Here is an 11,901-nt window from a genome sequence, read left to right as displayed (position 1 = left end):
AAAGGGGAAACTGGGGTGTCACATTTCATAACAGTCCTCAACTGAAGGTGGACAAGTCACCATTTTATCCTCCAATAGATGAGATAGGCGGAGTCAGGTGAAGTGGCAGCAAGCGAGGTTTCCACTTGACTTTGGTTTGAGGACATTTGGGATAATTCTTTTCAAGGATCGCTGCTATTTGATACCACAAGGTATTTATCAGTTATTCACAAATACATGCCGTATTTCCAAACGCATAGACTATATTTGGTGTATATATATGAGTTGGTAGTGGCAGTAGACTTGTGCGCTTTATTTGACTACAAACAGGCATACGTGGCATACAGCGTGTGTGTGAGTATGCGGTGCGGTGTAGAGAAATGTCAATGTGCCAGGTCAGTGTGACTGGAGAGAGCTGATCGCCTCAATGGAAAAAAAAAACACAAGTTTAAAACTTTGGACATTAGTGCTGTTACACAGCCACGTGGTCAAAGGCTATAATACCAATGGAAAAGCATGCTTCATAACAGGAGCAGACTATTGCATCAGCCTGTCCTCATAAACTAAACGGTGGGGGGTGATGTCTGACAGCAGGAGACAAAAACTTGGGTGTGCTGGGGAAAGTGAATAGTGCCACGTGTAATCCAGGAGATATGGATTAAAGGAGATCAACTTTATTCCATCAACTTTATCTACCTTATTATTCAAGACTATATACTGTCAATAACAGACAAACTGTGTTATGACATAAATAATAAAAGGCAGGTGAGGTTTGCACTTCTACTTAAAAGTGCGTGTTTGAACCTGGCATCAAACAGTCAAACCTGTGGGAAGATAAATTCCTAAGAGGATCTGCGCTTAAGGGTTTATGGTGCGTTCAAGAGTCCTGGTGTGTGTATGACAGCCATTAGGACTCAATTATGAGGGCTATTTAAATTAAACTAAAAGATGCAAATAGATTCAGAGCTGAGCATCATTTTCAATAGCAACCACATGCCTTTCATTACAAAAGTACAGCTTTGGTGGTACAGTACTATAATTTTGAGGTACTTGTACTTAAATATTACAATTTTCTGCTATTTTATACTTCTATTCTTTACATTTCAGAGTAATATTGTAGTTTGTCACTTTCAATACAGTGAAGTTTTTTTCATATAAATAGAAGAGGGACTCATATGCTTGATTAAATTAGTGCCACTTTGAAAATAGTGCTTACAAATTAGTACATCTGTAATAATGGTCCAGTGATAATATAACACACACACACACACACACACACACACACACACACACATACACACACAAAGTACAAATACAACAAAAACATGGCCTCGTACCTAATTATTCTATAATGAGTAATTTTATACTAATATTATAATAAGTTAATTTTGATAATTTGACATTTGATCTTTCGAGTACAGGAGGCGTATTTTTTTTAATACTGTGATATGACTACTTTTCCACTACTGCATTGAAAGGACTCATCTGAGACAACGGCACTATTCAAAAGAAGTTTATTGGAGCTTCAAAGCAATGCAAATTTGGGCTACAACCTGCAGCGTGAGCCACCACACACCATAGCTCTACCATAATTATTTGAATAATCACCTTTGGAGAGATAGTTTTGATTATTTGTTAGATTTCTTCAGTCACTAATTTAAATGAAATAAAAGAAGAAAAAAAACTCGCTGGTTCCAGTATTTCAAATTCTCTCTTTTGTATTACTGTAAATTTTTAGGTATTTTTAGACAAAAAAAAACAACACAAAAAACAAAAACAAAAGAACAAGCAAAGATTTTGACCTGACAGATGCATGTGTTACATTTCAGATGCTACATTTTCATATTAGGATGCAAAAATCCAAGAAAAAAAGATATTTTTCAATATTTTATACATTTTTGTAGCCGATTAATCGATTAGTTCGATCACCATTAGTCGATACAGGCAGCCTCTCTTATGTGTATTCGGGTATCAGATTTCCTACCGTCCCTGAAATCAGCGCGTAGTAGCGGGGTGGGGTTCATTGTGTTGCATCACACGGAAGAAACGAGCCCACCGCTTCAGCAATAACCCGCGAGAAAGCGCGGTCTGCAGCGGCTTTATCACACGCACTGCACATGTGGGTGGCTTTCCACGTGTCTGTAGATTTAAATATCGTAATTAAAGTGTCGTTATATATGTTATATACATTTACCGCGAGAGGCGGGAACAGGGGAGTAAGTTAGCTCGCGCTGTAACTTGACAACATGGCCATCCTAACCTTAGCCGCACGTGCGTGCATCCTCCTGTGAGCGGACGGAAGATTGAACCATCATCGCCGTGTTTTTCCGTGTTTTTCCGCCATTTTTCAGTGTTTTTCTACCTTTTTTCAGTGTTTTTCTACCTCTGCGTTGACGACATTAGCTGGTGACCAGGTCAGTTTGGTTTATCACAAGTGTTTCAGTGCGTACACAGTCAGACAAAGGCAGACAGTGATGATACGTGGCCATGCTTTACTGTAGCTCACTGATGGAGGATTCACTTCAGGTTTCAACTAAAAGTGAAGATGATATTACCATGTAATGTGAGCAGATATGTTTACTGGATCTATGTAGTCTAATCTGGGATTATTGTACACCTGGGTTGCGAGGTGGATGCAATTAGTGTAGGCTAATTAACCATCTGTTGTGATAGCAGGCGGCCTTTAAGGTTCAGATGACAGTGTCCACCATTACTCATGTAAACAGCGTCTTAAAAACACCTATTATAGCATATTTTACTCAAAAAGTACAACTACAGGCTCTAAAATGATCATAAAGTTTAATTAACACTTCTCCAACTTTGAATAAAAACGGTATGATGACATCTATGGCAGGATGTATTGCAAGAAATTTGCAACATGCAACACCAGAGTAAATAAGTGAAACGCTCTTATCGCTTGCTGGATCCTTTTTTATTTCTGGCACACTATAATTCAAAAACACAGATGCATGTGCTGCACGTCTCCAAAAACAACTTTTCAGCTGCAGCTGAAAGTCTCACTTCACCCGAAATGGGATATGTACTGTATAACTTCACATTTTCATCAGTTTCACTTCTTTCTTCTTGTCCCCACCTGCCTTTTTTTTTTTTTTTGTGGTCCCAGATGGAGAAGAAACCTTTGCCAGCAGACGACGACAAAACCGAAGCCACAGAATCAGAGATTGATCGTTGTCTTGGTGAGGAGGGTCAGCAAGACTCGTCTGAGCCTGCCGCTCGAGCAGGGTGGAACAGTAAAATAGAGTATTTTTTGGCACAGGTGGGATTCAGCGTCGGGCTTGGCAACGTCTGGCGGTTTCCGTATTTGTGCCATCAAAATGGAGGAGGTGAGTACTGTTGTTCTTGTTGTCATCCATGTTAGATGGCTGCTACAAGTTTTGGTCCTGTGGGTCCCATGGGACCAAACACAAATGTTGTGGCTTCAGGATGTACTGTATTTACTCAAATAAGAGAGGCTGTAGTTGGCGTTGTCATCACTGGATGAGCATGTGAGACTATTTAAATTAGTCATGCTATGTAAATATATGCCTCCAATAGTGCGTTTTCAATCTTAGTAGGCCTTGTTGTGAGCTGAGTGCTTCGTGTGTCTTATTCACCCTGAGGCAGAGATAAGACCTTTTCAAAAGAACATTGTGTAACAAGAATACAGTCGAGTGCAAACGTCTTCTCCTTCAAAGTATCAAATCGTGTTGCTCATTTACTAACTGAGTGCTGGTGACCTCTTTCCCTCAGGAGCTTTTCTCCTCCTGTACGTGCTGCTGATGCTGGTTGTGGGAATTCCCCTGTTCTTCCTGGAGCTGGCAGCCGGTCAAGCCATCCGACAGGGGAGCATCGGGGTGTGGAAGTACATCTCCCCCAAGCTCGCAGGCATCGGCTACTCCAGCTGTGTGGTAAGAAACTGATAAAAACACTGTCTAATGCTGTTAGGTTGTTAAGTACATTATTCTGCATGCATGTAGGGCAAGGCAGCAATGATGTATTATCCGATTCAAATGTTTGGACGTAGAGTTAGGATGTGATGAGGTGTACCAGTTGTTGTAATAGAGAGACACACATGCTCTATTACAAGCACGCACATATTTTCTCAATATTTTCTGACGTATGTTAGCTGGTATTTGCAGTCACACTTTAACCACCATACAATTTCCTTTTCCTTCCTTTTTTTCCCCACAAATTTTCCAGCCTGATAATCCTCTTCTCATATGCCCTCAGGTGTGTTTCTTTGTGGCTCTTTACTACAATGTGATCCTTGCGTGGAGTCTTTTCTATCTTGGTAACTCGTTCCAGTACCCTTTACCTTGGGAACAGTGTCCAAAACAGGACAACATAACCGGTAAACGCACAGCACATTAATATTCTATTATAATTGTAATTTATTGGTTGTGTGTCACATATAAGACTAATAAATGATTACCTTTTTTTTTTCTCTTTACAGTAAAAGAATGTGAAAAGAGCTCCGCCACATCGTATTTCTGGTACCGCAAAGCGTTGGATATCACAGACTCGATTGATGAAACGGGCTCGTTCAACACTTACATCGTCTGCTGTCTGCTGGCGGCCTGGACCATCGTGTGCCTGGGAATGTTTAAGGGTATCAAGACCTCTGTCAAGGTAACTGTGTGATCTGTTGTGGCTCATATGGTTGTGTTGCTTTCACAGTACGGATATATAGTGTTTTTTTTGTTTCCAGTTGGCAGCTGTCGGATGTTTCAGTAGACTTGTGATAATCAGGAACACTAAAGTCTGCAACTACAGAACTGAAACATTCTGTAGGCACTCACTAGATGAGCTACTACTTAAAATATCAGTTTAAATGAGTTTAAAAGTGCTGACCATGTCATTTTTATTGGACATGAATAATTCCACAAATGCCGATATGAGTACGACTTGGATTTTTAACTGCATGTATCACTCTGCTTTACAGATGTCTAATATTAACATTGCATTAATGGTCACCATTGGGCTTTAATTCTAACAAACTTGGCAAAGGAGGAAGTAGTTTGAACACATGCAAGGGGCAACAATTTTCTGCATTCTGGCACTGAATTGGATTAGCTGATAATTAGCCTGATCAAATACACATCAAACCAATAACTAACAACAGTCAGTGTCAAACAACTTCATCAAACCTTAAAAGTTTAGAAGATTTCTCACTAGAATACGCGCTGGTCACTGGTTGGTGGCTCAGATACACGACAAATGAAACAGTCAAAAAACACTGTTGGTGTTTTGTGTGCGTTACTGTATTTTTTTTCTTTCAGCCATTACCAATGTAAATACCCGGTTTCCTCCTTCCTTTTTTTAGCACACCCACCTTCCAATAAGAAACACGTTTGATTTCATCACAGCATCAGTGAGATTGTGTCAAAGAGACTGCCAACATACTCTTACCTCACTGGTTGCACAATACATGGACACAAAGATAAATGTACATGACATAAAGTAGCTGCCTGTGGTAATGTGTAGACTGTTGATATTCAGTACAGCAGCACAGTGTGAGAGTTGCTTATTATCTGTATTATAACATGGGTATAGGACTGTTCATATTTGTGGGTGTATGTGTTTTGAAATGGTGCTGGAGAACAGTGTAATATAAAAAAATAAACGTATACCTTGGCAATAAGTTAGATTTGATTACAATTACAGCTGAGCAGAAGACAAACAAGAAAATGTGAAGATAAGCCCCATTTTACTGAAAAACACTGACTTGATGACAAAATTGCATCCTGTGCTACATTGTTTGGTCAAATCCCCGTCATGTTTTGGGCTTAGATTCCAGGGTCTGTTGTGTGTCTGTGGAATGTCTGGCTTAGGTGTCGTTTGCATTTTCAATGCTGTGGTTGTTTTCCCTAACAGCCAAATATAATGAACAGCAAAGCTTTACACACACACACACACTGTATCAGGGGTGTGTTTATGTTTATTTGCTGTATATTATGTGAAAGCTAACATCTACGTAGAGTAAGTTTTATCCCGCTCAGGCTGACATCCGGTGTCTGGTGCCATAAGCACTTAGCATCTCAATTACTGTGGGGAAAATTGGTTGTAGCAGCAAAATTAACAGGTTTCATTAGGGAAATGACTAAAAGACAGTCAACTTAAGCTTTAATGTAACTAAGCAATATAAGGAAAAGAGTCACAGCATATTAACAAGAAATGTAAAATGTAAAAAAAAACATGCTGTAGTGAACTTATTCCTGTAAATAGTTTCCAGAAATGAGAGCGACACCAAAGTGTCAAACCTAATAACAGACTGTCACTGCTAGCTCATTAATGTCCTCATTCTTTCTCATTTCCCAGGTGATGTATTTCTCCTCCATCTTCCCCTACGTGGTGCTGTTCTGCTTCCTCGTCCGAGGACTCATGCTGGATGGGGCTTTAGATGGAATCTCCTACATGTTCTATCCTAAGGTATCTACTGATAAACTGTATGGTTGAGTGTAGAGAACTGATGCAGATATGGACATTTCCCTGACGTGCCTGTTGTTCTTGTACACATCTATAGCTGGAAATCTGGGGCGACATACAAGTGTGGCGGCAGGCAGCAACACAGGTCTTCTTTGCCTTAGGCCTTGGTTTCGGGTCCATTATCGCCTATTCCTCCTACAATCCCAAGAACAACAACTGCCACCGGGATGCCTTCACTGTCTCCGGTATAAACTTCCTCACATCTGTGCTGGCCACTCTGGTGGTGTTTGCTGTGCTTGGCTTCCGCGCCAAACAAAACATCACAGCATGTGTAACCAGGTAAGTTTTAATTTCAGAGATAAACATTGAGTTATCCATTAAAAGACTACGCAAAATGTCATAAATCACTAGTTCCCTGACTGGTTTGTGTTTTTGTTTTTTAATCTTTCTTGTTGTATTAATGTATGTTTACATTTCTATTTTCTTCTAGTAATCTTAAGAAGTTAGATCAGCTTAGCAGTGGCCTGGACAAAAGTCTGATTCCAGGCTTCAACTTTTCTGACCCCGAGTCTGTGACTGTGGAGGACTACAGTGCCTGGTTTAAACAGTCTGGAAATCGCATCCCTGGTAATTTCACAGAGTGTAACCTGGAAAAAGAGATGCAGAAGGTAAAGATTGTCTGTTTGCTTCAGTGTTTTTTTTCTGTATTTGGTGTGCTGTACATAACAAACTAAAGCTGGCACTCTTGTTTGTGTTCAGGGTGTGGAGGGCACAGGACTGGCTTTTATTGCCTTCACAGAGGCCATGTCACTCCTGCCCGGCAGCCCCTTCTGGTCAGCGCTCTTCTTCCTCATGCTGCTAAACTTAGGACTCAGCACCATGTTTGGCACTATGGAGGGCATCCTCGCACCGCTCACTGACCGCTTCAAGACTCTGGCCAACAACAAGACCAAACTGACAAGTAAACACCTGTCTCCCCTCCCTGCAAGCCTCGCCGTCACATTACTGGCACTCAAGATAGTTAGCTGGCTAGGTTTGGAAATGGTGTAAGATAGTACATGTACTAACACTAGAAAATGTATTTATTACACACATCCAGCAAAAATAATTCTAATTAACTAGTAGATTTATTGCTCAGCCTTGATTTTAAGTGACAAGGGAGACTTTGCTCCAATTAACACGGTCCATATCAAAATGTTGGTCAGTTTTATTTTGTTGCTATAAAGGATAAGCTACAAATGACTCCACTCCTTTATTGCACATGCTCTCATCTTGACACATCTGTTCTGTTTCCATGTTGTTGCAGTTTTCAGCTGCATCATTGGCTTTATAATCGGCCTGCTCTTCACGCAGCGTTGTGGGAACTACTTTGTTATGATGTTCGATGATTACTCTGCCACTCTGCCGCTCATCATCGTGGTGGTTTTTGAGACCTTCAGTGTGTCTTGGCTATATGGAGCTGATAGGTGAGGTCTTTTTTTTTTTTTTCTTTCAAATTGTCTTAACTAGGGCTGCACAATATGGTTTAAAAAAAAAAGAGCATATTGCGAATATGGTTTTAGGATGGATATGGATTTAGGTATGACCATTTTTGTGTCACTATTTTTATTTTCACTGAAAAAAAAAACTATTAAAATCATCATGTTGATGTGACATTTCTTGTAGTTTGTACTAAACAAACACTTTTCTTACATCTGGAGAACAAGATTTGGAGGCGAGGGCACCTCTGCAGTACATTGTAATGATGATTTGTCATACATTTTATCAAAACTGCAGAACTGCATATGGCTATATTGCAAATTTGATGATATTATGAATACTTGTTCAGCCCTGGTCTTACCCTTCAAATCTTAAATTACATGGAAATGTCAACTAATTGATTTAGTTCTTTGAGTCTTATCAGACTTTGTCAAAAAATATGTTCCACTCTGTTTCTGAAGGTTCCTTGACGACATTGAGGCGATGCTGGGCTGGCGTCCCCACGTCATTTACAAGTACCTGTGGAAATACATCTGCCTACTTGCTATGCTGGGGCTACTGGGAGCCACAACCATTCGTATGTTGATCACGCCCCCCACTTATATGTCATGGAACGAAGAGACGGTATGAAAAATGATATTTAAGAGAACAAAATGCAACCGTAACATGTTAACACAGTAAAAAGGAGATATTTGAGATGGCCTCGTGTATTAGCATGTTTATGTTTGTTATGATCAGCTTTTGGAAGTGCAGACTTGGTTTTACTCTGCACATACTTGAAGGAAATAAAGATTGTGAATTTGTCGTAGTTCTTGAGTAAATAATTTGATTCCCCCCTTATTTATTTTTTTTCAGGCCTCTGAGGTGAAACTTGAGTATCCTGGCTGGGCCCTGGCTGTTTTGGCTCTGCTGATCATATTTGCCATGATGCCCGTCCCAGTGGCCTTAATCCACGCTGTTCTGCAGGACCGAACAAAGCAAACAGCCAGAGACACAGAGATTGGTCAGTACAGCATTGTTAACACTGACGACAATTGCGACACCCCGATGACTGACATGTCCGAGCTGGACCAAAGGAATGGGACTCCTGCTTCCCTTTCCTAAGCATTGGACGTGATGTTACACAGTGGAAATGACTTGCAGTGCAGTTCAGTGAAACAGAAAGTAACGTTGTGTCAAAAGATTCCTTATTTTAATATTTAAAAACTTCATCCACTTTTTGTTGTTTACTTAAATTAAGTCCAAACACATCCAGAGGATACTACTGTTCCAACAAGTACAACTTTTAGAACGTGTGGAACAAATTACTGCTGTGTGGTAACAACAAGGTGCAGTTTATATCAACTGTTGGTTGTTACAGAGTTGTCCAAATGAGCCAAAACGATGTTTTTTTAGTTTTCACTATAAGCCATGAACACGTTCCTGAATTTAGTTTAGTTTTGTGTGAATTATAAGTGTTCCCTTGTCCAGATTTTGGAAAGTTTGTTTTTACTTTTCTAATAGCACTCTGTCTGAGAAGCACCTTGTCATTTAATTTCTGAATGACCCAAATATGTTTTTAAACTAATTTTGTCAAATTTACAGCCTATCACTGTTCACTGTACTGTATAGTGTCTTGTGTGGTCATTTAAAAAAAAAAAAAGAACATTAACAGAGACAGGTTAGCACGGTAAGCAGTACAGGTCCTAAACCAGAGAGCCAGAGGGTTGTAAAGATTACTGCTGCGCTTTTGGGGTTTTGATGATTATGATTATCGTTGATATCAATGATGCCATCATGAGACTGTTACATCAGGAAAGCATGAATTCAACTATGTCAAAACTAAGTACAGATATCAGGTACAAGTGTTTAATGTTATTTACTACACAGAAGCCATCTAATTATGTTTACAGCTCAAAGAACACCTGAGTTACTTCAGTTTGCTATCATACTGTATCTACACTGTATCTTGGTGTAGCTTCACAGTTCATACGACACCTGCCTGTTAACACTCCGTTCAATCCAGCAGGTGATATACAGTATCTGAGCATACAGCTCCAATATCACTGTTTTTATCGGTGTAAAATATCAAGTCAACTGTGAACGTGTCGGTTTCCATTAGCAACAAAACCTGTGTATTGAATGGGGAGAAATCACAAGAACCAACCATGTGGTGGAGCACACAGGCTGTTCACAGCCTGCTGCCTGATTTCTTTTTTTTTGCTGAACCGGTTTCTAAGCTGACAACATGGTACAAATATTAAGGGAATCTCCTATTTGTAATGTATATATGTACAGGGCACAAGTAAAATCAAGTAAAATCATCAAGAACAAAAATGAACATTTCTGGGATTTTCCAACATTTATTATTGAAATCCCTTTTATTATTTTGTTTTTCTGTTAGCTTTGATTTAGGAGGAACTAGTTCCTGCATGTTAAAACAAGACAATGTACTTCAGATTTTATGTGTATGTAAATGAAGGTGTTTATTTTGTTTAAAAAAAATTAGACTTAATTTCTTGGTCATGTTGTCTTGTTTTTGTAGATGATGTACTTTTATTCTGTTTTTGTCTTTTACGTTTTCAGGGAGTTACTATCTCATAATGTCTCAACTTTAACTTCTGTTGAATGTTTTGTACCAAGGTTAAGTGCCTTCAAATTTAATAAGGCTGATTGAACAAACCCATTTTAAACATTTCAACACGTGTATCATTTCAGATCTTTTGGTAGATCTCTTCAGTCTTGTATGTAGTCTGTAAGTGTGTACAAAATGAATTTTGGAGAAAATGTAATATAATGTCATTGCAATGTAATATATTTTTTGCTATTTTTATTAAATTCTTTCTTCAGCACTTCAGTATAATGATATTTATAACTCTAAACATTGTAAGCTCTTCAGTATGGACTGAAATGGTTTTCTATATTTTCATGCATATTTTAAAGAGTTTTGCAAAAAGATCTGACTGTAAAATTTTGTTTTGAGTTATTAGAGTAGAGGAAATATGATTAAAACTTGGTGCTGGTAAATACAAAGGAATTATTTTCCTCCCTCTGACCTTTTTAAATATGTTTTATTGTATCCGTCTCTCAGACAACATTTCACGGTATGTACAGAACAGCTGCTGACTGTAGTTTTAGTTCAGTGTTTCAATCGCATGAATATTAGCCAAAAAGTTAGTATTGCTGTTAAGAAGCAACAGATATCAAGAGTAACATTCTTAATGTTACTCATATTGTCTAATCATAACTACTCCCGCAGGTCTACTTTGGAAGTTTTCTGGTATTTATTACAGGGCGTCTCCACCAAAGCATTTGGTTACTTAAAAGCCTGAAAATGCTGGCAGTCTCTTCAGTAATGTGTATCTATGAAAACACACATGCTGTGTGCCGCTGCTCATCTGCACCATTATCTGCCTGGGAAATCTTCAAGCATATTAAAAACTTCTGCCAGAGTAAACATGAACCGCTGTAGTCCAGGACGACATGCAGAGGGACATTTGCTTTTCTTACTGCTCAAAATCTGATTGAGAAAGGTTTTGAAATCTTCCCAGCTTTGACTGACTGAAGGTAGCTTTTTAATTTGCGTCTGTAAAAGTCCAGCAGCTCATATTTGCAGAATAAGCACAGGTGGCCTGAAACATAATGCTCAAGCTTAGAAGCCATCTAACCTATTGTAGCCTTAGCTTTCAAAACACTGTTTTGACTGTTGGAACAACAGTTAGCACATTTCTTTGTTTTTCTTTCATATCTATCAGTCCTTGCGCAGTTGGAGTGTCCTTGCCAGGCGGGGCAGACTATGGGAATGGAACACAGTGCCCTGAAAAGAAAAAAAACCTGCCAGCTTAAAGACCAAATACCACACTGTTGAAGTAACTAACTAAAGAATGTAGCACTCTAACTCCACATATCCAAATTGTTCATTAATATGGAGAATAAAGACTATCTACATTATTATTAACCATTTTTAGGAAAACCTGGCACCTGTTTGATCCAACATTGGTGGATGGGTGAATATATGAATTTCAAAATAAAATAACC

At 39.0% G+C, this 11,901-nt stretch overlaps 1 protein-coding gene across 3 annotated transcripts; it reads left to right on the top strand.

Annotated features, from left to right (window-relative positions):
• The first annotated feature begins 48 nt into the window (after positions 1 to 48).
• On the top strand, positions 49 to 10,715 carry LOC109139288 (sodium-dependent neutral amino acid transporter B(0)AT2). Of its 3 annotated transcripts, XM_027289491.1 has the most exons (13): positions 1,981 to 2,393; positions 3,104 to 3,176; positions 3,257 to 3,323; positions 3,730 to 3,887; positions 4,210 to 4,330; positions 4,433 to 4,608; positions 6,298 to 6,408; positions 6,503 to 6,744; positions 6,896 to 7,073; positions 7,165 to 7,366; positions 7,712 to 7,871; positions 8,346 to 8,508; positions 8,740 to 10,715. In XM_027289491.1, the coding sequence occupies exons 4-13, from the start codon at positions 3,759 to 3,761 to the stop codon at positions 8,986 to 8,988; spliced, it is 1,731 nt and encodes a 576-aa protein (XP_027145292.1). In that variant the 5' UTR covers positions 1,981 to 2,393; positions 3,104 to 3,176; positions 3,257 to 3,323; positions 3,730 to 3,758; the 3' UTR covers positions 8,989 to 10,715. The 3 variants fall into 3 exon arrangements, with proteins under 3 accessions (XP_019117956.2, XP_019117953.2, XP_027145292.1); XM_019262411.2 differs by lacking the exon at positions 1,981 to 2,393 and adding an exon at positions 49 to 191 and having other exon boundaries at positions 3,104 to 3,323; XM_019262408.2 differs by having other exon boundaries at positions 1,980 to 2,393; positions 3,104 to 3,323.
• The last annotated feature ends 1,186 nt before the right edge of the window (positions 10,716 to 11,901 follow it).

The sequence above is a fragment of the Larimichthys crocea genome, chromosome XVI, assembly GCF_000972845.2.
Source record: "Larimichthys crocea isolate SSNF chromosome XVI, L_crocea_2.0, whole genome shotgun sequence".
In the NCBI taxonomy this organism is placed as follows: Eukaryota; Metazoa; Chordata; class Actinopteri; family Sciaenidae; genus Larimichthys; species Larimichthys crocea.
This window is presented reverse-complemented; position numbering and strand designations above follow the sequence as displayed.

Coding starts and splice junctions, on each gene's coding strand:
- LOC109139288 (XM_019262411.2), top strand. CDS start 3,104: ATGGAGAAGAAACCTTTGCCAGCAGACGACGACAAAACCGAAGCCACA. Junction 7,367..7,711: donor CAACAAGACCAAACTGACAA/GTAAACACCTGT, acceptor ATGTTGTTGCAG/TTTTCAGCTGCATCATTGGC. Junction 7,872..8,345: donor TGGCTATATGGAGCTGATAG/GTGAGGTCTTTT, acceptor CTGTTTCTGAAG/GTTCCTTGACGACATTGAGG.